Source organism: Aquila chrysaetos, chromosome 10, assembly GCF_900496995.4.
Source record: "Aquila chrysaetos chrysaetos chromosome 10, bAquChr1.4, whole genome shotgun sequence".
NCBI classification, from domain to species: domain Eukaryota; kingdom Metazoa; phylum Chordata; class Aves; order Accipitriformes; family Accipitridae; genus Aquila; species Aquila chrysaetos.
This window is the reverse complement of record NC_044013.1, coordinates 12,188,088-12,212,531: the sequence shown is the minus strand read 5'-3', so window position 1 is coordinate 12,212,531 and position 24,444 is coordinate 12,188,088. Positions and strand designations below refer to the sequence as shown.

The 24,444-nt window shown below is 38.2% G+C and overlaps 2 protein-coding genes and 1 long non-coding RNA gene across 6 annotated transcripts in view; 2 read left to right on the top strand and 1 right to left on the bottom strand.

The window, feature by feature from the left end:
• PSMD1 (proteasome 26S subunit, non-ATPase 1) overlaps positions 1-24,444 on the top strand; it is a 75,475-nt gene that overhangs the window by 19,549 nt on the left and 31,482 nt on the right. The gene's annotated exons all lie outside the window — the stretch shown is intronic.
• On the bottom strand, positions 8,739-20,605 carry HTR2B (5-hydroxytryptamine receptor 2B). 2 transcript variants are annotated; one of them, XM_030028149.2, is made up of 3 exons: positions 19,326-20,605; positions 12,161-12,361; positions 8,739-10,023 (listed from the first exon to the last, which is right to left on the bottom strand). In XM_030028149.2, exons 1-3 carry the CDS (start codon positions 19,639-19,641, stop codon positions 9,143-9,145), a joined length of 1,398 nt encoding a protein of 465 aa, XP_029884009.1. In that variant the 5' UTR covers positions 19,642-20,605; the 3' UTR covers positions 8,739-9,142. The 2 variants fall into 2 exon arrangements, with proteins under 2 accessions (XP_029884009.1, XP_029884010.1); XM_030028150.2 differs by lacking the exon at positions 12,161-12,361.
• On the top strand, positions 13,058-14,157 carry LOC121233592. Its single transcript, XR_005933361.1, has 2 exons — positions 13,058-13,908; positions 14,128-14,157. It is a non-coding gene; the product is annotated as an uncharacterized LOC121233592 (long non-coding RNA).

The following is a 24,444-nucleotide window of genomic DNA, read 5'->3' as shown; positions in this document are numbered from 1 at the left end:
GGTAAAGGAACGTGACTGAAGCTTATGTGAGGAGAGGTCTCGTTGAATTCTTTATGTGTGGTTCCAGAAAGGGAACTGTGAAGTCAGGATTGAAATAAGAGAATGAATTTGTGTAATGTGGTCTACATTTTTCTTCAGGAATTCATGCCATTGCTGTAAGGTTAAACATGCTGGAGGTATAAGTTCATCTGCTGGGTTGTACACTACAGCAGCAGGAATATGCACAGACTTGTGCTTCTGTCTGTTCCTCCTACAGGAATAATAAAATTCCTGTAAGTTGAGGTTACACAGTCAGAGGGTGATAATTGCCTTAAAAGCACCATTGGTGAACATGACAGAGCTCCTGATAGAGCTAGAGCCAACGAATTTACTTTGTGTCATAAATACCTAGTTTGTTTTCTCCTTTTGTTACAGCCGTCTGTGAATAAATGTTCTTCCTCTTGGATTTGAACTAAAAGTGTCATAAATGTCACAAAGCCAGCTATTTTTAGGTAATATGTTTGCATAGCAGAACATTCTGTAAGGCTTTTCTGTCCTTGTTTACCTCTGTGAGTCTTCCTTGCTAGCACATATATGCAAACCTGTGTACATTCAAGAGCACAGCTTGGCTTTTATGGTTAGAGTTCATGAAAACAGCACAGTAACAGAGCAAAATGTGATAGGACATAATGTAATAAACCATGGCATTTAATTTTTAAAGCAACAAGGTTTTGCTTTATCTTGAAGATTAACTTTTTATTTTTTTTTAAGCAGGAATTTTTTTAGATTTTGTTTTTGAACTTTTTAATTACTGGAAAAGTCTACAAAAGAGTGTGTGTGGTTACTTCATTGTTCAAAATTCACAAATCAAGGTTTAGATAGGATGTTCTAGGTTAGGTTATTAAGTTTTGCCTAAGAATTGCAAGATTAAATTTTCTAGTGTGTTATGAAAGATATCAAATTACCCAGTTACACCATTCAGTACTTTCCTTAGTATATAATTCCTTAAGAGAATTTCTATATTCCTTAACATATCAAGCGAAAACAGTCTGTAGTTAGGGCTGTCTTTAAATTAGTATCAGCTGAGGTTTTTTGTAACTGCAATACCTATTACCTTCTCAGCTAATTTAAAAAATGTTAAAATGCACTTTCAGAAGTTTTCTTCCTACATTCTTTTCCAAAGTTGTCTTTGTTGCCTGGAGCAAAGGTGAGGAGTTGGTGAAATTCTAGCTTCTGCAACGGGATCACTAGCTGTATTTGCTCAGCAAGTCCTGTGGTGCTTTGAGGGTAAGCCATGTAAGGAACGCTTCATGGGCTCTGTGCATAGCTCAAAACATCAGCTATGGTGCAAGAGTTTTGAAGGGATTAGGGGAGCAGAGATTAATGCTGCTATAGCAGTTACACACTTGGATGTGGGATGCATGTGTGCCTGGCTGTGTGAACGTCTGCAGGCAAGTTGCTCTAGGGAGCAAAGCAGTAGCAATCATATTGCTTGAGCTGCAGAATACGTTGTGGGGTCCTGTCTATATAGCACAAAACTAACTTCCTTGTTCTATTCTTGGACTCCCTAAAGCTTTCCAGGGGGCCGTGTGTGTAGAATTGAAGCTTGTTGACTAGCAGTGTTGCTGCTGTTAATTCTGGTTTTGCTGGCTGTTTAGAAGCAGTCCACAGGTCTGCAGACAGGATCGAAAGCACAGCTTGCTGGCTATAGGACTTGGTATGGCTTTCTTCCCTCTTGGCTTAGTGCCTTACGTAACTAGTGCCTAACTTTTGTATGTTGCGACTGATCATTTTCATGCCACTATATTAAATTATCAGAAAATGCTCTGGTGCTAGAGAATTGTTTCAAAACTATCTCTTCCTTTCTTCCCCTTCACAACTAGCAAGACAGTCAAAATAGTACAGTATAAAAAAATGGTACAGATGCATTGAATAAAGCTTGAGATATTTGGAGACTGCAGTGTGGATGCAGGGCTCTACAAGAAGCTGTATTGTGAAATAGCAAGAAGAAAAGTGATGGATTGACTTGGCTCCTGTAATGTGTCTCTGTTCTCCCAGTCCTGATACTTTTGCCAGTGATCATAGATAGCAAACTTACCTTATTGTTCATGTTTTATACTAAAAGTTCTTTATACTGAAGTGGTTTATAAAATATTCATCATGGCTGTTGGAAAACAGCATTTAAGGTGCTTGTTATTTCTGGTCAGCCTTTTTTTCTAAGACTATTACAGTAAGATGGAAAACACGATACATTTAAAGTGTTTTTAAAAATTGAAAGAATTATTTTTATCTTAATTTTTACCACTTTAGATTATGAATTGATCTTTGTTTATATTGCAGAGTGAGATGATTGGTTTATGTAGTCAGCTTTATTTTTATATTGTTATGTGTTAGAGCAATGCTGCAGTGTACCTAAGCACTTCATATACAAAATGAGGACGTAGATGTTTTATAGATATGACAAATCTGGTTAGGGAGAAGGCTTCAATGTGGGATACAGCAGTGCTTGAAAGCATGAACTAAAAAGGTTTAATGCTGTCATAGCAGTTGTTAAGTCCTGGGGAATAAGACCCATGAGGAAGCAGAACTTAAGTTGTGGGATGCTGCTTCCGCCTTGGTGCAGTATTGTCGGGAAAAGGCTAAGGGTAGGAGAGGGAACAATGCAGCCTCTAGAGAGTCCTGAAAGGAAGATGTAGTCTTGGCTGATAAGTGTGGGCTACCCAAACATGGAGAACTCTGCATGGCTTATGTTCAGTTCTTCATTTTAGGATGATGCAAGTGAAATACTAATGTTTCCTGCTTTTGTGTTCTTTGTGTTTACATAGCCTTTGATATTTTAAGGCTATATATTTGTTTTAAAGCAAACACAAATCAGACACTTGGATTTTGTTCCAGGAAGACTTGGACAGTTTGCTTTCTTTAACTCCTACAACCTACCTTTACGCACTAGGCAGATGGCAGATCTTCTGGGTAATTGAGTATCAGGCTAACAGTCACTCTAACGTGATCTGTACCAGTGACTTTTTCAGTGTATTAATTGTGAAGAAGAGGAATTTAGTGAAACATACCTGCTTGTTAATTCTTGCGTAGGAAAGATTAAAAGGGTTTTGTTTACCCTCCAACACATTTTATCTTTGTCTTATTCAGTCTTCCTGGGGGAGGAGAATGAGGGTCTGTTTCAGTGAAAAGTTAATAGTAACAGAAATCTTATTATAATCAGAAGAAGCCATAGACTTTGTGAAGTCTTTTCGGATTTGAAAATGCCTTTATCTGCAGGTCTGAAACTGGAAACAGAGCTGTGTGTCTTCACTAACCAAACTGTAGTGCGTTGGAGAAGTCCCTTGGTATCTCTGGCAAAACTAATATAACTTCTAATGAAAATTGTAGCTGTACAGTCAGATTGCACAAATACATTCATTGTTTCAAACAGTGCACTATGACATCTTGCATTAATTCTTTCCTTGCTCTTGTTTTATCTTTGTTCTAGACTATTTGTATGCATGAGATTTTACTTACTTTGGAAAATAGGGCTCAGAGCCTTATATCACTTGAGAGCTTTTGAAAATTTCAGCAAGTGTTTTAACTTCTTAATGTAAACTGGAGTGTCTACACAGATAAGTGAATTAGTATGATTGGTTTAAATCTGAGATAGTTTCTTCAGCCTAGCTGGTACCCTGCTGAAAACTCAACAGTATGCTTTCAGGAAGTCACTTGCTCCTTAGGGCCTAAAAATACTGCCTATAATAAGCCTATAAGCTTTTATATAAAGATTTTCAGATCACTGAATCACAGCGTGCATGAGAAGAGGGAGAAAAACCAGTCTAGTATGTTCCTCCCCTGTCTAATTCCAGAAAAATATTTTCAGTTTCTCAGATTATACACACTAAGGCTTTTTAACTGAGTAACTAAACATTTTAAGCAGTGCTATTTATAACTAAATTGGTTGTCTGACCAAATCCCTGAATTTGCTTTAAAACTACTGTTCAGCAGCTGAAGTTTCAAATTAGGTCATCAAAAATGCTGAGATTCTTTCAGCCATTAAGTGAAGTTGATGAATTTTTTTTTATGGCAAAAACTTCCTGTTGGGTTTTATTAGGGAATATTGATGTGCATCTTGCAGAATAAAAGGCTCGTTGTGCAGGGTTTAACGAATTTGAAAATGAATTGCTATCACCTATCTAGTGCATTTGTAAAGAGGATCCTTCAGAGAGCAAGAGGCTTCTAATTTTTAAGAGCATGATGTTGTTTTTCAGAAGTTGGAAAGGACCTCAATACCTGGATGCAAGGCATCTTAGATGTGGCTAGACAAATAGGGTTTGACATGAATTATTAAAAATAAGAGTAAAAATGGACATTTCAGCAAGCCATCTTGCCTATTTTTCTAACTAGCTTCCCATTTAAAAATGAAAAAGCTTCCTTTCCTGTTCTGCAGGGCAAAAGCCTTTCTTTGCAACTGGGGAGAACAGTGTGTCTCAATGGAACAGATACTGACAGTAAACACCATGGTGTCAAATGCCAAAGCAAAAATATGGAAGTTACTTCTCTCCTGACTGTTGTTTTTGCCGTGTTGATGGTTACCTAGAGGGCCAAAGGGGAAGTGAAACAAAGGAGTGCTTCTCAGCAGTTGTACATAGGCATCTTTATCAATATGATGAAAGAAATCTAATGCTTCATGGTAAGACTAAGTCAGTCCTGAGAACTGGCCACAACTCTGGGACTCCTGGTTCCAGCTTGCAAGGCAAAGAGCCAGAAGAGCTCTGGCAAGCATCCTGCCTCTTTGGGCTATAGTGTCCCAGATTGTTCAGTATGCCTTTACCAGGTTTACTGTGCTTGTAATACTTTACCTTTTAAGGCTGATGTTACATATGACAGCCTAGAAAAAAAATTTAGGGGACTAATGCTTTTGCTTTCTCATACCAGCTTGCAGTGCTGTGGATTTTTCCACAATAAGAAAATGGTGTAAGAAAATGACATTTTCTATGAAGCACCATAAAAAATCAGTGTGCCTCCTGTATGCTAGTGAACAGCTTTATAGCACCAGTCTCTCTTCTCAGTGCCTTCACTTCTGCTAAACACTGGATTTTTTTAACTGTATTTCGATGCATTTGAAAATTGATGCTAGTATGGCCAGGTGTGATGTGGTAGGGAAGAGTTTTACACCTGGAGAATACAAGATAAGTGATGAATAAATTTTTCTGGCTGCCTACAAGTTTTCTGATAGAATCTGAACTAAAGGCTTATAGAACTCCAGATAGTTTGGGACTGGCTTCACTAAATGTGTTTTGTACCACCACAGTTGAGATTAGCTGAATTTCTTGCTTCTCTATGTCTTAGGGTGGCTTGAAGGTTGGGATTTTGTTTGGTTGGTTTTGCTTGGTTTTGTCTGTTTGGTTTTGTTGTTTTGTTTGGGTTTTTTTAAGGTATTCCCTTTATTTGCATTTCAAGGCACTCATTCTGTCAGGCTTCAAACTCCATTATTTTCTTCTCTGCAAGACTGCTGAGGTGGATATATTTATAGGTAGTCCTTATGTCCATGTCTGTGCTGTAATTTTTAATTAGATAGGCAGCCAGAACACTGACTAAATATCTCCTAATGTATTTTAAATAATTAAACAACAAAAACCCCCATACTTGTCTATTGTTCTTCTAAAATGTATTTCTTCCCATAGTGCTTGTATGTTGCAGATCATCTTTGACTTTTGTCTATCTTGCTTCTCTAGTAGATTAAAAAGAAATTAAATATGCCAAATAAAAGTTTCTGTGATAATGAGGAAAGTTGAACTAGGTAACTGTGTAAGTTATTATTTTTATGTAGTATATAGAGGCCATAGAGCTGGCCAGATGGTTGGTTTGGCATGGGCCAGATTCCGAAAGAATTGAGAGCATTTCACTCCAGAGAAAGGAATGTCTTTTTTTTTTTTTGGTTAAATGGGAAGTGCATGACCCCTTTCTCCTGTAAAAAGATCTTGTGTTCAGCTAGCAAGTGACTGCAAACCTTTTATCAATTATTATTTAGGCTGCTATCTTTATGAAGGAAGCTGGAAGCTATAAAAATACTCTCACTTCGCAGCCAGTGTGTAAAAATATATTTTATGTATTTGTGTTACTTAAAGATGATGCTCATGGATGTAGTCCTGAGCCTCCTGTCTCACTTGTTGGTACCACAAGAGCAGTGTTGTCCTTAGTTACCATACAACAAATTTTTGCTTTCTTATAGTAGCTTGCAGTGACTCTTATTTTCAGTCATGTCTTGCTAATGAAGGTAATGTCTTTGTTCAAATCTGTTCTTGTAGATACAGTTGCTAAAACAAGATCTCTGCCGTCCGTTATGTTGTCTTTTTATTCCATAGTTCTGCATTTTCTCTTCATCTTTCTTCTCCCTCTGTCCTTATGCGTTCAAGGCTGTTACCTGAGTTCTTAGCTTGTTTGCTTTTTCAGTGGACAAGTGATTTCTTCTTACACTTAGTGTGTTAAATGGAATGTGCATATTTTCTTGATTATATGTTTCTGTCTATGGAGAAATTTCCTTCCTCTGTAGGAAGACTGGATTTTTTATTAGTCACTACTCCTTTTGATTGAGGTTTATTGTTGCTGACTAAATTCAGTAACTGGAATATGTTGTTTCTATTTATGGTTACTAAAACTGAGAAATCTATATGCTGGCTTGACAAAATACATCTTTTCTGGGTGACACTTTCTCAAGGATTGTTTCCTCTTGGTGGAGTCTAACCATTGATTATGAAGAGCCCTTGGAATTGTTCTCTGTGGGACACTTAGAGCAAATTGCTCCTTGCATCATTGCTCATTGCAGACTGGCAGTTGTACAAGAACAGGCTCAGACTGAAGAGAACTAAGTTACCTCTTGCTCTTTCCAGGTGTTGTGAGCCAGCTGTGTTATTCCTGCTGGAAAGGGAAAATTTAAGTTGCTGCTGAAAGTAGATAGATGATAGCTGCCTGCTCTATGAACGGTTTTTGTTTAATCAGCATGGATTTATTTAAGTAGCAAGAGAGTTTTCAAAAATGACTGCTGCTTGCTCTCTGGCTGCTGGGAAATAACCCCTCAAGAACAGTGCTGTGCCTATTTGCCTTTTGGTGTTATTCCTCATGAAGGCTGGTTCCTGCATTGCAAATGATGCTTTTAATTTTTTTTTTTGCTGTGATCACTCTGTGCATGGATGCGATTGCGCTTTCACCTGGTTCCAAAGTACCTGCTTTAGGTTAAATGAGATACTAGTCTGTGACATTTTCAGCTATGTACCTGGGAGTTTGGGGGTTTTTTGGATTTGTTTTATTCCTACTTCCTCCCCCCTTGAGCTTCAAAGTAATCTAGGTCTTATTAAAGGCTTTTGGTTCTCAAATATTTTTAGATGTAGGCATCTTTCGCAGCTATAGCAATCTGTGAATTCTGGCTTTTAACTACAGGATCCAGTTAAACAAATTCCGATTAATGAAAGAGGAGTAAGACCAGCTAGAGCTTACTGTAAATTAAGTGGCTAGTGACTATCACCAGAAAGGGGAGGAAGGAGACAACTTCCTGTAAGTACCACAGAAGTATTTGTAATGCTTTCTCCTGGAACTCTCTGGCAGTTGTTATGTTAGGCTCTGTTTTGAACTTGCATATGTTTTAAATTAAATATATATGAATAAATGTTGGAAGGACATGTTATCTTCAGTACTTCCCTTTCTGCAGATGAAAAAAAACTAAGCCTTTTTCTCTATATAATTTTAGTGTGTAACTAAAGAGTTCTGAAAACAAAAATGAAAATGAGGCCTAAGCTGAAAATTTTACTGTAAAGGGAAACTATCGAAAAAAATGGTGAGCTGGCTGCTTGCTGTAAGAACTCCAGTACTTTGGGGAAATCCGATTTCCCTTCCCAAAGAGAGGTGGTCTGGAACTGTCAGAAGCTCCTCATTTCCCAGATGATAGACTCTGGTAGCTTTTACGGATTGTGAGGAACGATTCTTTCTATTAATTTTGTGTTCTGATGGAAGGCTTGAGCATGTTCGAGAGAGTGCAGATTGGAACCTGTAATCTTATGCCATTAGTCCAATGAAATTACTCTGAGGTAAGCTAAACTGCGAATGTATGCAGGTCTAGATAGTAATGTTGTCTCTGCTGTCTCTTAAACACTTGCTCTTATTTTCAAGTGAAATAGCTATTCTGTCTGTGACTTTTCTACTTTGTGTTAACTATATTGGATGAGGGAAGGCTTTTACTGAAGTTCCAGCAGTCATAAAAAGGGAAGTTTGTTCATATAAATTAAAGGTATGTTCCAGGCACTGCCTGTCCTGTATTACTCTCGATCATTGATGTGATATTGTCCTGTTTTGGTTAAATGCTCTCATTTTCTTAGTATGAAAAGAACAAAGAGCAGTTTTCTGTGGAAAATCTGACAATACCAGGCTTATGTGTATGTGAGAGTGATGGAGGTGAAATTCAGGTGGGTAAGAGATTCTGCCCACCCCACAGTAAAACCACAAAGGGATAATTTCAGCACAAGGAATTTTTCCTTACCCTGCTAAGAACCAGTTTTACCCCTTGTGGAATGCGCACGTATGCCTTTTGGTCTCTGGAGCAAGTGATTCTGCTTGTGATATACGTACCCTCGGAGAGCAAGAAAAGCTTGTACTTGGATATGCAGTCTGAGCAGAGGAATGTATCTGTAGGAGGCAATGCAGTGAGCTTGTGTGCTGTTTTGTTCATACAGAGTAAAGGTGGATTTAAATTAAAACTAGCAAGCTTGTATCCCCCTGCTAATTTCATTGTAGAGCATCAACCTACAGAGTGTTCTGTCTTCTTGCTAGAGCGAATGTTAAAGTAGTGTTTGTACAGAGACGCTTTTCTTATAAAAATGTACTTTGGAGAGGCTGAAGATGATGAGAACTGAAGTCAGATACTCAAACTGATTTAGCTTTTATTTATTTCCTTCTACCTGTAGGCTACAGTTCTGCATTAGTCATTTATCATGGAATGAAGTTGTGGTTGCTGCCATGGGGTTGGGGTTAAAGTAGAGGAGACATTGGAAGAGAGGAATTAATATGAATTTATAAGATATTGCTTGCATAAATAACAGGAAACAATAGTATTTATACCCTCTTACAGCACAGTTACCTAGAATAATACATACAGTAATACTATGATATGGACAGGGCTGCCATTCCATTATACGTAGCTGACTTGTTCTTCTGTTTTATCAACTTCATTCTCTGTGAGCAGCAATGTATCCAGCAGAATGGCTGATGATGCTTGGATGGGTGAGCTCCTCAGCCTCATTGGGCTCTGGTACATAATGGGGTTAATCCCATTTCTCATCCCATGCATGACAAAGAGCTTGGAATTTTCTGCCACAGAGCTTCTGAAAGAGATCCTGCTGGAGCATTTCCGAAGGGCCTCGATAGGCTTTGTGGTCCGATAGTTGCAAGTGATATACCTGCTGAAAGCCTCCCTAAATGTTTTGTTGAAGAGCGTATAGACAAGAGGGTTTACTCCTGAAGATACATATCCTATCCAAACAAATATCTCCATTAGCTTTTGAAAAACCTCCTTGTTGCAGGAGTTGCACAGAACTGAACTTATGTTTGTTATGAAGAATGGGCACCACATCAACAAGAAAAGAAAAAAGACAATCCCCAGAACTTTTGACGCCCTTTGTTCGTTGGTTATTGTTTGCATGGACTTCCTCCCAATCGTAGACGTTCTGCAGATAGGCATGTCATAAGGCAAAGTCTTGTCCTTTCTGGAGCCATTTAGCATGGCCACCTTTTCTGGTGAGGAGGCGGGCGTTGTGTCACGCTGAAATACTGTGGACACTGTTGACCAAGTGAAACGCTGAGGTGGTTTGTTGATCAAGTAGGCCTTCTTGCGTAGCACTTGGATTGTCAGAAAATAAGTGACTATCATGATAGCGAGGGGAATAAAGAACGCAGCCACTGACCCATACAGAATGAAGTCATGAAAACGATCGGGCATCAGGACACATGTGATGTTTGTAGAGTTGCCATTTCCCTCCTCAATGCCTCTGATAGGGATCGGAATAGCAATGCCTACAGGAGAAAAACCAAGTACTTCAGCATATGGTAATCACTTGCAATCTCTTTTTTGGGCCTGAAGCCTCAGCGTCTCTAAAGAAGGTAGTTCCTGAGCTCTGGAGCAGGCACAGGGTGACAGAGAGAATGTGAATTGTTGAGAGCCTCACGTGGGTAATTGGGCAAAGAGTACTTTGTGAGACTTGGCAAACTCAGCTTTAACAGAGTGCCCTTTCTAAGGAGATTGGGCCTAACCCTTAGTGATTGAGGAAGCAGTATAAAGTTGCCAACTCTCAAGTGTAAAACACATGAATTGCTTTGACTCTAGTTGTTAGAATTAGTATGGCTTTTCCTCCAGTGAAATGTGTTTCCCTAATGCCATCTGCTTTTTTCCTCCTCTGGGGTAACCTTTGCACTTTTTGAAGGACAGTTCTGTAAATACATAAAACTTGTCTTTCCCTCTTATCTTAACCACAACAAGTGACTGGACATAGACAGCTGATTTTTTTTTTTTTACCCTGCTTGACTTCTTTCATATATACAAGTAGTTAAATAGATGCCAGAATTATGCAGTGTGTGTTTGAGATGGATTTGTTGTTTAAAGTCTCTTGCATATTTAAAAGTGTTTAAATGAGGCTAGCTAGCTCTGTAATTCACCACTCGTCAAAAAAAAAATTTTAGCAGTCTTGTCTTTTAAATGAATTTTTTATAACCACTGCTGACTTTTTTATAACCACTGCTGACTGTATAAATTACAGTCAGCACTTCATTTGCCAGCAGTCTGACATTACAACAAAAACAACAGGTTCCTTGCTGTCTGGTGAAGGTTATTTGTGCTATGTTTCCTGATACCACTTAATGAGATCTAGGGATTTACTCTATTCCTCTGCTACTCTGCTTACTGAAGTAGGTTGAAGGCAGCAAGAGAAAAATGGTTTACCCTTCAGCCATTTGATATCTTTCTTAATAAGAGGCACACCTTCAGATACAGCAAACATTTAAAATGAGGATTGAACCAAATTAACCTTTGATTTGGAGAACCCTGGCTCAGCTGCAGAGTACTTTTGTGTTAGATAAAAAAGAAATGAAAAAGTACAGCACTGATTAATACTAATAAATCAGGCATTAAAAGGTCAACTTGTAAGTGTCTTGTCATGTTAACAGCTTCCTTTTTTTGTGATAAAGATAGCATCTTTTCTCCTATCATCACAGCTCTTCCAGAATTTTTTTTCAAGTTGGAATTTTTAGATTTAGGCATGTATGTCTCGGCCAAGAAGGTGGATATACCCATTCTCCTAGGCATCATTGGCCTTAATAATCCAGAATAATTTTGTTCTTTCTCTTGCACACACTTGCACTATGCCTGTGGCTGCCTGCAGCGTGCATTCAGTTGTTTGAATTAAATCTTTTCACCTCCTTAGCTCATTTAACAGATTTATTTTTTTAAGCGTTAAAGACAGGTGGTGACACATGCACGTCACTGAGGTGCTAATATCATAAAAGTTTATACATTGGCATCCTTTATATAAACTGTTTGGGGTTTAGTGGGTTTTGGGGGGTTGGGGTTTTTGGGGGTGGGGGTGTTGGTTTTGTGTTTTTTTTTGTTTTGGTTTTTTTTCGCTTAGAAGTTAGCCTTTCTATATGCTATATTGCCAGTGCATCTCAGTCTTCAGTGTGAATGTTACCAGCCACTCATTTATCTTACAATCTTTGATGTAAGTAATTAACCTTTTTTTACTTGCTTCATGGGACAATTGTAAGGCACAGATTTTAGCAGCATCTACTCAAGGCTTAAAATGGTGTTTGGGACAGAATATACTACCACAGGAACATGAAATCTGCTTTTCCAGGAGACATGCTATGCATTCAGATATTGTCTTTTGATTTTTGGACTTTTAGGACCATGAAGAAGAGCGATGATTATCCCTACTCAATCTTGCTCTTTCTAGTAAGCCTGATAAGGAGTAGTGGTTCAGGCAGATTTTTATGATGTAGCTATTTATGATCCAAGAGGTGGACTTAAGCCAGCCCAGGTGTTAGGGTCTGCTAATCAATAGCACTTGGCCAAATTTTCCTTTCTGCCCAGCTTTCACGTATTGTTTTGGACATGAAAAGCTTTTGCATTCCTTCTCCAGTCTCCCGAGTCTCAACATACCTATTGAAATGAGCCAAACCACGATGATTTTGATGATTGTTGTAGCCCATGAATTGTACTGACTAGCCTGGATTGGCTTTTTAATCGCAATATAGCGGTCTAGTGAGATGGCACAGAGGTGCATGATGGAAGCTGTGGAAAAGAGGACGTCAAGGAACAGCCAGATAGGACACAAGGCAGTTGGAAAAGGCCAGGCATTGTCTGAAAGAGAACAGAAAACTCATTAGAATCTAAGCTTTTTGAGAGTTTTCAGTGTGTGGTTTTTCCCTTGGCATCAGTACATTTGAGAATTTCATAATACTACAGGAACCGAGTTTCGCCACTGCCTCAGCTGGATTCTGTCTTACGTTTTAGTTAGCTCCTAACTGGCATGTTGCCGCCATCATATTGATCAGGCTGTTTGTGTATCATAAGCCTTTCCCTCTCTTTTTGTCCTTTTTGGATCATAAGCTCTTTGTGGCAAGGACTCTGGATAAAAGAGTTTTAAAAAAAATGGGCCATGACTGTGCTTGGTCCTAGTGCCCTGCTGTTACGTGACTTTCAGCTATGTCTCCTTCATAGTCCTAAGGTTCAAGGTTGTATTAAATGGAGGAGATAATGGGTCATAACCAACGTATTAGTCAATCATTGCAGAGCCATGGTTGAATCTTAGTGGTGATCTTGAAGAATCTAGTTCACACAGTTTTAAAATTAGTTTACTGTGTCACTTGACCAGATACAGTTGAGCACTAATGTGGCAAAGCAGGGCTCTTCTGTCTCAGTAATGATTTTATAAAAATTGAAGGGCTTTCATGTGTGTCTTTTTTTTTATTTTTATTTTTTTTTTTTCCTTTTTTTTTCCTTCCTCCTTCCCCCCCCCCCCCCCCCCCCAGCCTCAAGAGTGATGGCTTGGATTTTAAGTCTGGCGTGCTGTTTCTTACAGTAGTTATCTATCTTTAATGTTAATCTTTATAGCAAACATAGGGTCTGTCAACTGCATTGTGTCCAAGATAAAGGTTTTGTAGTGTTCAACTTTCCAAAAGGCTTGTATTTTTGAGAGCTGGGTCTCCCCTATCAATGTTTACAGTACCAAACTGAATGAACTTTAATGAAACTGATTATTTTTTTCTTAACTGCTTTATTTTCACTCACAGGTAGTTTGTATTGCAATCCAGTGCTAGCAGTGTTCAATTTGAGATGCACCTTAGTGTTGTGTGTCTATAAGAATGTTCTGTAGTCCTAGGGAAGAATGTGTGAATGCAGAAGTTTTTCCTATTTCTAATGGTAGAAGTTGATCTACTAAATATATTCTTCTTCCTTACAAAATTCAGCTGTACTCTTATCAGTAGGCACATCAATAGTATTGCCAGAGAAGTCAGTTTTTCGTTGAATGATGCTTAAGGAAATAAAAAAAGACATTTCTAACAAATCAGATTGGTTTTAATTTCCTTGCTCTGAATAAATATATCTGCATGCTGAGAATGGGCATTACAATAGTCCAGCTCATTTGGCAGTGTTAATCAATGTGGTAATGTTGCAGTAGTTCGATTAAAACATGTTTTCATAATGTGACTGATAGACAGAAATGATAATGGTGCTGTCTTGACTTGAATTATAAACTCCAGAGGATGGAAAATTTTATAAAGTCAGACATAGCACATACTTGTCTGCACTCTTACCTATGTTGGGAAACCTCGTCTTTTAAACAGAGAAGGGATGGCTGGAGCCCTGAACTGAACTTCACCCATCCCCAAAGCAGTGGACTCCAGGTGAGAATGATGTAGGCAGTGAGGCAGAAGGGAAAGAGGTGAACTATTTTCAAATCATTAACCAGTAAATTTTAGTATCTAGCTGCATATTTCCTAAAATAGATATCATGGTTGAAATTATGCCTCAAAAAATTATTCTGTCAGGCAGGTATGAGAAAGTTGTAATTAGTATATTATGAAACGCTTACTCCTATTTAATTTTTCTATCTACGCTTTCAGCTGGCAGTAAGGTATGGTGCCTTTCAGAAGGAAAAAAAAAAAAGGAAAACCAAAATGTCTTGTGGGTCATGTAAGCAGCTGTAAAAAAAAAAAAAAAAAAAAAGAGAGAGAGAGAGAGAAAAAAAATACAGTTAAAAGAAATAATTGATTTGATGAGCTTTAAATGTTTTTGCTCACTCCAGAAAAATAAGACTACTTTTGACTCTGTGATGAAGGATTAGTTCAGATAAAACGTGGACAATGGAAAAGTGTATTCTACATCGTGAAGGACGGCAGATAACACAGCTGGATTTCAAGTGAGCAGCTAATACTTCTGTTGGAAAGTACTTACATGCTGCTCCCTGGATTATAACTACTTTGCTTTCTGGAGAATTGCAGTGTGATAAATTATTTCCTTTTGTAGTTAATTTACTCTTTGCAGAAGAAAACCCTCAAATATTTTACAACAGAAAGCTCTTTTCTTTCTTTTAAATATAGATGCATTTAAAGAGCTATCTGATGCGAAGCAACCTTGTACATTTTTATGCGTTGTAAGAGCTTTTGTTAGTTGATAAATGCAGCTGAACAGAGAAAGCTTTGTCTCTATTTTTGTCTTGTTTTGAACTGGGTGCAGAAGGCAGTAAGTTATCACATTCACCATTATAGCATTGTGTACTATTACATTTGTGTGTATGAGATGATGTTTTTTATCCAAACAAAATCAGAGTAGACTAACTGCAGTAGGTGATAAGAATTGAAGAATATGGTTATTATTTAAACAAAACAAATACTGTGAAACTGATGAGTCAGTTGTCTAGGATTCATACTGTGGTGTATTTTGCTTTTACTTATTTTGATTTGTTGGTTACACCTGTGTTAGAAGCTCTGTGCCTAGTGTTTGAGGGACTGCTCTGGGCTGAGATTTTGTGCTTTCCTGGTGGTGTGTATCACTGTTGGCCTATTCTGTTAGTTTGGAATTAGGGAAAAGATGGAATATTAATTTCCCCTCAGGATTCAGAAAGCATCTCTGACCCTTGAACGTGATGGTGACCTGCTTGTTAGTTGCCCTGCTTTATAATTCAGACTGAAGGTAAAATGAGTAAGTCCTGCCAAGTGATACGAAGCCATTGCAGGTCATGGTTAGTTTCCATTGTTACAAGTTCTGATTCTCCTAGTATAGATGCACGCTGTTGGGGCAGACCAGAGCGTTTACTGGGCTGACTGAGATTCTCCACCTTCGTTTTTCCTTGGAAGTTGAAATGCTGATTTAAACAAGCTAGTGGATTGGATTTTTTAAAATTTTCTTTTAAATGCCTAGGTTACCTGACAAATGTGCCTGCCTGAAAACTTGTCTGGTTTCTGCAACTGTCAGGTGGTATAAGGTAAAAAGATATTCCTCCTTCCTACAAACCTTGCCTCGGATCCTCCCAGCATTGCAGCAGTCCTGCTGTTGCAGATTATTTTCCTTATTTTGAGACAATACAAGATAAAATGCATGTTTTAAGATTTGTCTTGCACCTTAAGAGAAGTAAGATGAGCTTTTACCACAACTGTCTACCCTTGATTAATCTTTATTTAAGAAAAGCTTTATTTATAGGAAATACCTTGGAAATGTGTAATCCTTAAGAAGAGCTGCTCTTGCTATAAGCCAAAAGGTTTTTTGAAAGCTTGTGAGAAGGCACTGCTTCTGTACACATATAAGCATGATTAAGATAGATCTTTAAATAGATTTGGAAACTGTTTGTTGTTCTGCTGTAAGGGCTGCTGAAATGTGTTGCCCGTAAAGGATTTTGTTGCTGTTAGATAACGATGCTTTTACTGAGGTGGAAATCGGGTATTTTTAATCACTAGCTGACTTAAGCCTAGGCTTCAATCTTCAAATTGGTGTGCGTGCATCTGTAGCCTGCGTGTGTGGTGTTCACCCTCGTGTCAGTATTCAGCTTCGTGGACTGCACAGGCCTGGCATTTCCAGGCTGCTGCCTTGCTGTTTCACCCCCATGGCTGCCTGCCTTTTTTTCTCTGCTACAATTACAGCTTCAACAGTAGCTGTTCACTGTCATGTAGTTTTTTTAATTTAGCCAAAGTATTTTTTTTTTTTTGAGTTGCTTTGTGAGCAATAAACCTTTATCATCTTACTTTAATCTTTAGATTTGAGTTTTTAGAAAGTAGCCCTCAATTAAAGCAGTTTTCTCTGGTAGTTTGCACAGGCAGGAAGGGAAGATTTGCCGTGGTTTGTCATCAGTAATGTGGGAAAATTAAGATGGCGATTGCTTGTGATAGATTTTTAAAATAATGGTTTACAGCCTAGGACAATCAGCATTCAGATTTTTAAGTGGATGAATGTCAGGAATAGAGAATATATTTTAAAAGATGGTACGTGCACTGTCTCCAAGTAACCTATTGCCCACCAAGCCATGGACAAGACTTCTTCCTGCTGCAGGCTTTGCAAATGAGAGGATCTCTCAAGTTTATTTGCTAATTTCACTATCTGATAAATAGCAACGTTTTTGCTTTCCTTCAGTAGTTCTGGGTGTTAGAAATTTGGATAACTCTTCTGAAAGCTAGATTTCAGAGAAGGCAATTATTTCCTAACATGCCCTCCTTTTTTTTGAAGAAATGAGAAGAATTTAGCAAGCACTAAAATCAATGAACTGTTTGTATATTCTGACATTTGCAGTCCTAAATTAAAATTGCAGTGTATATTTGTACCAGAGTACATTTCGGTTGCTCTGCTGAGAATAAATAATCTGTTACTCATGGTATTATACCTGTGAGCGAGTTACAGATTTATTTATTCTTAAAAGGGGTAGCTCTTTATTACAGAGACAGTCTACTTCTGAAGATTTTTCTGTAAGCGTACCGTCAGGGTATGGAGCCGATGTCTGTAGTAGGTTTTGAATTTGAACACTCTGTGACACATTAGTTTTAACAGTCAGCATCATTTAATATGACTGTACTTTAGTTCACACCTTTTCCCTCAGATAGTCTCCACATAATTAGATATCAGTCCCAAATCAGAAGCATAATATTTATATTCTGTATCTAGAGGCTGCACCCAGCTATTTCATTATTATGGAAACATTCCTGTGTGGAAGTGCCAGGAGGCTGGATTTAATTGGCTCTCTGGCTATCAATGATTATTCTGTGTTCAAGTAGTTATCTGGCTAATGTAACTTCAAGATTTAGACTTGTTATGTATTTAAATGTCTGTTCTAGCTTCATTCCAGTAACTCCTTGTGTTTTGCTCATGCTTTGAACTTCTATAAACACCTCAGCAGCTTCTCCCAATCAGTGAAGAGGCAAAGCGGTTTTTCTGGTTGGCTGCCAAAGAGAGATTTGTATGCAAGAAATTTCAGGTTTAACCACTGCTATGTGAAAAGCTGGTCGCAGTCTTACTTAGTTAATTATAACTAATTTTGCTACTTTCTTGTCAATTTTCTGCAATGCGAAAGATGCTTTTGTTTGACTTTTAAATTAAGATTCCTAGCATGCTTTAAACTGTTGTAAGCAGGGCTTAGCACTGGATTAATTGAGAGATTAAGGAGCAATAGTCCCTTTATAAAGTTAAAAAGAAAAGATTTATTAGTCTAGCAAAATGAAAATAATAATTAAAAAAAATTCAAACCACAAAAACTCCACCACCACCAAAAAACAACTCCACAAAATCCAGAACTTGCCTTCCCTTTGTATTGATGGCTAGTGCAATACTAGTACTTCTTGTGGTTAGTAGTTTTATTTTTATTATTAATGAGACCTTTGGCAGGACCTAAGCAGTTACAGTATCTGTGTGGAAGTATGTATATAGGTATCTGTTTCTTGCCACTACACATACATGTGCACATACATGACATGCAAAGGTTTTTTTGTAAGTGACTGTTTTTTTCAAGTTAGAAATCACTGTTGTGGTCATGTACGTTCATTTTTCTTTTTAGAAACTGTTGCTTGAAAAAAGACTATTTTATGATCTCAACACTGAATTCTGACCTCCAATTCACATCTGTTTAGAGTGAAGCAGTCTGTAATATACAGAAATTCAGTCTCAAGGCGTTTAGTGATTAAGCACATTTGTTAATCAAGTGATACCAGTCTTCTGCAGCAAACAAAAGCTACTGATGGCCTTTCTGAAATAAAGTTTATGATTGTGTTTGCTTGTTGCTCAGGCAACTCTTAGAGATCTAGCATAGGAAAAATGAAATCCTGCAGCCTTTCATTATCTAGGGCTTAGTGGTATCTATACCTTAAAGATAATTGTGTAAATCCGTAAGTTTATTGAAAAATCCATCTTGTTGATTTTTTTTTTCCCTATTTGTATGATAAGAAAATAGACCATTTAAAATGTATTCTTAAAGAAACTTTTTAGAGTAAAAGAAAGAGACTTCCCCATGGAGCTGCCTCTGATTAGTTGTCAAAAGTAATATCTGAAATAAAGCTGGGCATGAGAGAATATGAAAAAGCCGTGCTTGTACTGTAATGACTAACCAGAAAGAAAATGTCACACCCCATGTATGTTCATGTAAAAATACCTATTTTATTCCACATGAACCAGACCAAATGGTAATCTGAGTCTCAAATATTAGGTACACGGATTCAGGCTTCCTTGGCTTGACAGAAGAGTTAATTCTTTGGGACGTTTTACGAACCTGCTGCTTTCCCTAGCGTGGGAGAAAAATCAGTTTCTCTGAAACTGGTACTGATAAAGTTTGTTCTTACTGATGGTGCTAGGGACCATCTCTGACTGCTCATGGAGCTTGGAGTCAATACTAAGGTGAAATCAGGTGCCTGACTCCTAGAAAGTTCAAAACCTGTTCAGTGTACTGAACAGATACCTAGTCTTCATTTCACTTTTTTTAATAGAAGACTGCCTCCAATTAGTGTAATATCCATTAGAATAGATACCAACATGGTGCTGATGTTGTTAAAAGTAATATTAAACTGTACAAAATGTAGTTTCCCATGTACAGCTCCAATTTAGTGTCAGTTCTAAGTCTCGGGTGATTTTTGAATGGTTTGTTTCAAAGGAAAGAATATCAACAGTGGGTATATTTCCCATAAAGACATTAAGCTATATTAAGGTGAGAGGGAGAGAAGATTTAGCAGCCCGCATCTGAGTGATTTTTAAAATTGTAATGGTGGAAAGTGAACAGTTTTTCTGTTTAAATTAGACCTCCCCAAATTGTACCCCATATGCTAGTCTGATGAAACAAAAATGTTGTACTTACCAAATAATATTATGAGAAGGGCAATCGGCATCACAAACAGACCCACGAGCAAATCTGCCACTGCCAAGGATGTCAAAAAGTAGTTGGTAGCATATTGCAACTTCTTCTCCAGAGACACTGCCAGTATGACAAGTATGTTCCCCCCAATGGTGGGGATTATCACCAGAAGGATCAGTAAAGCTGCCCAACGCACTTGCACTTCGTTTCCTTGTTCGTCACTTGAGTAGTCCTGCTTGTGTTCTCCTGTTACTGAGAGAGGTGACAAAGATCCATTGCCAACTCCAGACCCGTTCAAGAAATTTAAAGGATAGGACATTTTTGTGTCCAGCAGAACGTATTCAGGAGCTGTGTTTTGCGCAGGAATTGTGTATGGTGTAAGAGTTCACTGTTCCTCTCTGGTCCAGGATGGTCCTGAAGAAAGGCCAGCATGGTCAGTATGGTAAACTGGTCATCTGCTATTTTGAGATACTGTAACCATGTCCGAACTGGTATCCAGTTTTTTTTTTCCTGTGCCTTGCTGGGCGCAATTAGGTCTTAAAAATGGAAGTCCTGTCTTGTGTCCATCTCTGGTTGATAGGGTTCAGTGGTCTGGTCTCCCCTTTATATGGAGGTTCAGGTTTCAGAAGATTATAGGAGACAATTCAGTAGCTGTGAAAAGTAAGCAGTGCATTAGCTTCCCTTTTTTTTTTTTTTTGTCTTACTACAGCAGTGAAAAGTGATAGATGAATTTGGATGCCAAATTGTTCCCTTTAGATACAGTGTACGTAGATTTGCTCTTTGTAAGTACAAACTGATGGAAAGGCAGATGCTTGCGTTGTGTGTATGCAACTCCTCCTCTCCCGAGTGTCTAGTCTCCAGCAGCTTGTGCGTAGGCAGACGGCAGTTCCCATGTTTCCCCTTATTAAGAATCCTATTTCTCCACAGAGGGTCACCCCAAAAATATCTTCAGAAATGATGTATGAGGTTTCCGTTTTAACTTCTGCAGTTCCTGATTTATCAGGTGAGGGGCAGAAAACTGTAGACAATAAAACACTGGTGACAGTCTCAAGGGGACCGTAAAGATTTATGGAACTGAGACATCTAAATTTACCCATTACTTGGGGGGGTGGGTGAGTAAACCGCTTGTTTTTGTAATCTGAGAAGGGCTTTTATTAAGCACAGCCTTTTCTCTCCCTCTCTCTTTCTCTCTCTCAACTCTGCTGAAGACTTAACGCTTACATTTCCCCCTTCAAGCAGAGACTAAAACACTTGTCACGCCGTTAAGCTGAACGAACGCTCAGTTACTGAGAAGATTCGATGTGTTGCAATTTTCAGGTGAAGAAAGCCTTACCTCTTTCTCTTGAATTTTAGTAGAGTCCACTTTGCATCCAGGAAGATCCTTTGTAATTTTCGTTTTCATCACATGGTGGATTTTAAGATAAGATTTTTCACTGCTTTCTGGAAAGCAAGTTGTTCACTTTGGTTTGGTTTTTATAATTTTTCTAAAGCTTGTCTCTTTGCATGCTTTTGTTTTGCACTTCCGTATCTTCTAACACCAAGATTAAGAATTTCTATTTTGGGAAAACTGTATTTCTTACGCAGGTATTTTCTCCAACTCTTGAATGGAGGAGAAGAATCATTCTTGCTGTATTTAAAAAAGATAGAAATAAGGTTGTGTTCTTTTTTTTGCTGTCCTTTCTCTTCCATTCTTTTGACGATTTTACTTAAGTGATTAGCAGATTGTATGTGCAATTTTCTCTTCGTTTGTTAGCAAAGCTTGCAGTCTGCTGCTACCCTTGTTTGTTGATTGACTCAGTCCAGTGTATCCAGCTCCAGTGCTTGAAAAGCAAGGAAGTAAATGTGGGGGTTTGGCTGGAAAAGAGCCAGAGAGGGTTAATTGATTCAGTGTTCCAGTACTATAATGTGTGCTCCTTGTAGCTGTATCAGGATGTGCAGATCCTGTAAACGACCAACGTTGTAGCTATATGCACCATAGTCTGTGTATGCCTGCGCGCTCTCTCTCGCTTGCTTGCTTACTCTCTGGACGGAAGCACAGTTAACCCTAAAAAGTTATGCTGCCCTGTAAATGCTCCAGTTTTTTTCTTGACTAATTTTATAAAATTATTGTCTAGCATGCTATTTTCAGTGTGTGCACTGTTACTTTAATTCTTTCTTCATGCAGCTGCTTTTTATTATCACAAGTGTTTTCTTTTGTTACCTTCCAACTTTGTCAGATGTGTGTATGTCTTATAGTTCCACATTAAAATGGAAATAGAGTTCACTTCCAAGGACATTAGCTGGACAAGTGTGTAACTCCATCTCAGCCAGACCCAATACATAGAGTCTTTGAGTTTAAGGCCAGAAGAGACCATGAGATCGTGGTCTGACCCCCTGGATGTCACTGGCCATTACATTCCATGAATTGCTAGTGCTCACCAGGCTTGAGCTGCGAATCGGGTCCTCAGTGAAGTGTGAATCGATTTGTATTTGTTTAAAAAAATTTAAAACACATTCACATCTTTAGGATACAGCTACTCTGGGGCCAAAGCAAGCAAGCTGCTGCCAGAAATTAATAGAAATACTTGACTTAAAGTGTGTTCAGATCATACAATAGAATTTCCAGCAAAGTAGTTTTCACTTGTTGATTATTTTTCCTGTTTAAAGGAAACCTTCAGTAAGATTCCATGCTGTATTAATTTGCAGCTGACTTTTAATATCTTTATTCTTCAGAAGAATATATATTAGGAAATAAAGATTAATCCAACTATGGTAATTCTGTTTCCTTATCTGACCACCTCCCTATTGTCACCCCTGACAGTACTGAGAGAGTAGAGCACATGAAAACATACAAAAAGCAGAAATCAAGAGAGGAAAATACTGTATAGGACTAATGAGCGTTTGGATTCAGTTTTCCTTAAACTCAACTATGTCTAATCCACTTCTGGTTTATTTTATAAATCTTGAAGGCTCTCCTGGTATTATTCTAACTGTACTTGAAGTCTTTACCAATCTGTTGGATTAAACACAGCCAGTGTTCGTTCACTCTTTCTGATTGTACAGATGAAGCTTGTTTTCCTTCATCATTGACACTTGAGCTACTTTTTCCTTGTTGAAAGGCAGCTGGAATTATTAGCTCTTTCAGGAGATGGAGCTATTGGCAGTATGTCTGAATCACAAAGGGAAAAAAAAAATGTTCTGGAGTAGAACCACCAAAGTATAGTACAAGATAGATTAATCCTTTAACTTCAGTGGTCTCCTTGTGGGTGTATGCCACATGCAGATCTTAATGTCACATCTCTGAATTTAAGGAACAGAATTAAAACTTCTGCGGAAAAAAAATAGACAATGCATCTATCAGAACCATCTGCTAATCATCAGCATGAGTTACTGCTCAAGCCTGTGTTGGAGCTGAAGCATTATCTTGAAAGAGGTTTATTATTTTTTACTCTTCGCATTTTCTCTTTCACAGCACAGTAGACAGGATACCTCAGTCACTTCAGTGTGGGGGAAGTATCAGAGTTATAGAAGTGTAATTTTGTCAACTTGAGTTCTGTATTACCTCTTTATAAAATTTCTTCACAGATCTTACCATCTGAGAAGCATCACTGTTGGTTACTGCAGTAAAGAGCTGTTTTGGTCAAAGTGAAAATGAAGTGTTCCCACTTCTCTGGAATGCCTCAGTGGATGTTATAATGTAGTTTATATGACAAAATCATCTCTTTAGTCACTAGAATGGCTAAATTAAATAAATTGGGGGGAGGGGGCACCTTGAAGCACCAGCTGAAGGCTGTACTGTTGCCTGCAGATTGCTCTGATGAAAGCTGTATAAATGCATTTCTATCTAATTGAAAAGGAAATGATTTTTTTAAATACAGGTAAAAACAGAGTTTTCTTAAGAACTCATAGAGGAAGATGATAGGAGTTTAGTTGCACATAGGCTTCTGTAGCATATATACCTGCTTGGTGCATTGTTTCATTTCAGATGGCTAGAAAACTTACCTGCCTTTTGTGATGTTTTTTGAACTTTCCCAGGTTTGAATTATTTCTGAGAAACACATCCTCCTCTATATCTGTTACAGATCTGCAGCAGGTTCTTCACTGCATGCTTCTGGCCAGGCTTTTTGTGCAGGCCACTGCCCTGCCCCCATGTCCAGTGCCTCTCCTATGTTAATGAGTGTTAAACCCTAAACCTTGCTAGACCCCACTCCTGGTCCACCATAACTGGAATATTTGAACCATGCATAGGTATTTTTTTTCCACCCCGTGCTGTTATTTCTGTTTTCAAATTGCCAGTACTATTTTATTTGAATGGAGCTGCATCTACATTAGATGTGAGCTGACACTGGTGACAGTGTTGTTCAGTTGGTGCTTATCCCTCAAGTTCATCTGCTGTGCCTGTTGGCAGCACTCAGCCTCATCTTCTTGACAGTGGAAGGCTTCCTGGAAGTTCTTATTCTTAGGAAGTCTTGCTTAGGCAACCAGGAGGCATTTCAGAGAAAAACAGTGTGGAGAAGGAGGCTGTATTGCACACGAGATAGTTGCAGGAAATTCCTGGCACGAGAATAGCTCAGATGTGTTTTGTCAAGAGACAAAGAGACAGGGTTTACATCCATGCTTAGTCTACACCTAAATACGTCAGTTTGTTGCATTTTTCTCTGCAGGTTTTCCATCTTCTGTGTTCCCCCCCCCCTCTGCTACACACACCCCCTTCAGAAATGACTGCAAATTGTGCAATTGGATGTCTGCATTCCTCCTTTATTAACTCATTCATGGATGAAATGAAACTTCTGCTAAGGTTTTCTTTTTTTTATCTGTCACTGCACTACCAAAGCAACTTGTGGAAATAGTTCTGTATCAAATGATTAACTCATGTCCCATAGTTTAGAAAGTCATAAATATTTAGAATCTTTTGAAATATGACTGGGGAGACTCAGTGAGGAATTTAATAGACATTGTTCTTTAATTCTCTGACATTTCATTTTTCAATGAGTTGTAAAGTCCTTAAATATTTAGACTAAAAAATAAGCATATGTTAGCGATGCTTCAGACACTTCCATTTTTAGTCTCAATCACAAGACCAATGTGATGGTTTATTTTCAGTATTCTGTTTATTTACTTATGCTACCTTATATACATATAC

What these genes read in the sequence shown, in the direction of transcription:
- HTR2B (XM_030028149.2), bottom strand. Translation starts at nt 19,641, where the DNA reads ATGTCCTATCCTTTAAATTTCTTGAACGGGTCTGGAGTTGGCAATGGA. An exon ending in CCTTCTCATAATATTATTTG is followed by an intron (nt 12,362 to 19,325) that starts GTAAGTACAACA and finishes GTTCTCTTTCAG; the next exon opens with ACAATGCCTGGCCTTTTCCA. An exon ending in GGTTTGGCTCATTTCAATAG is followed by an intron (nt 10,024 to 12,160) that starts GTATGTTGAGAC and finishes TTTCTCCTGTAG; the next exon opens with GCATTGCTATTCCGATCCCT.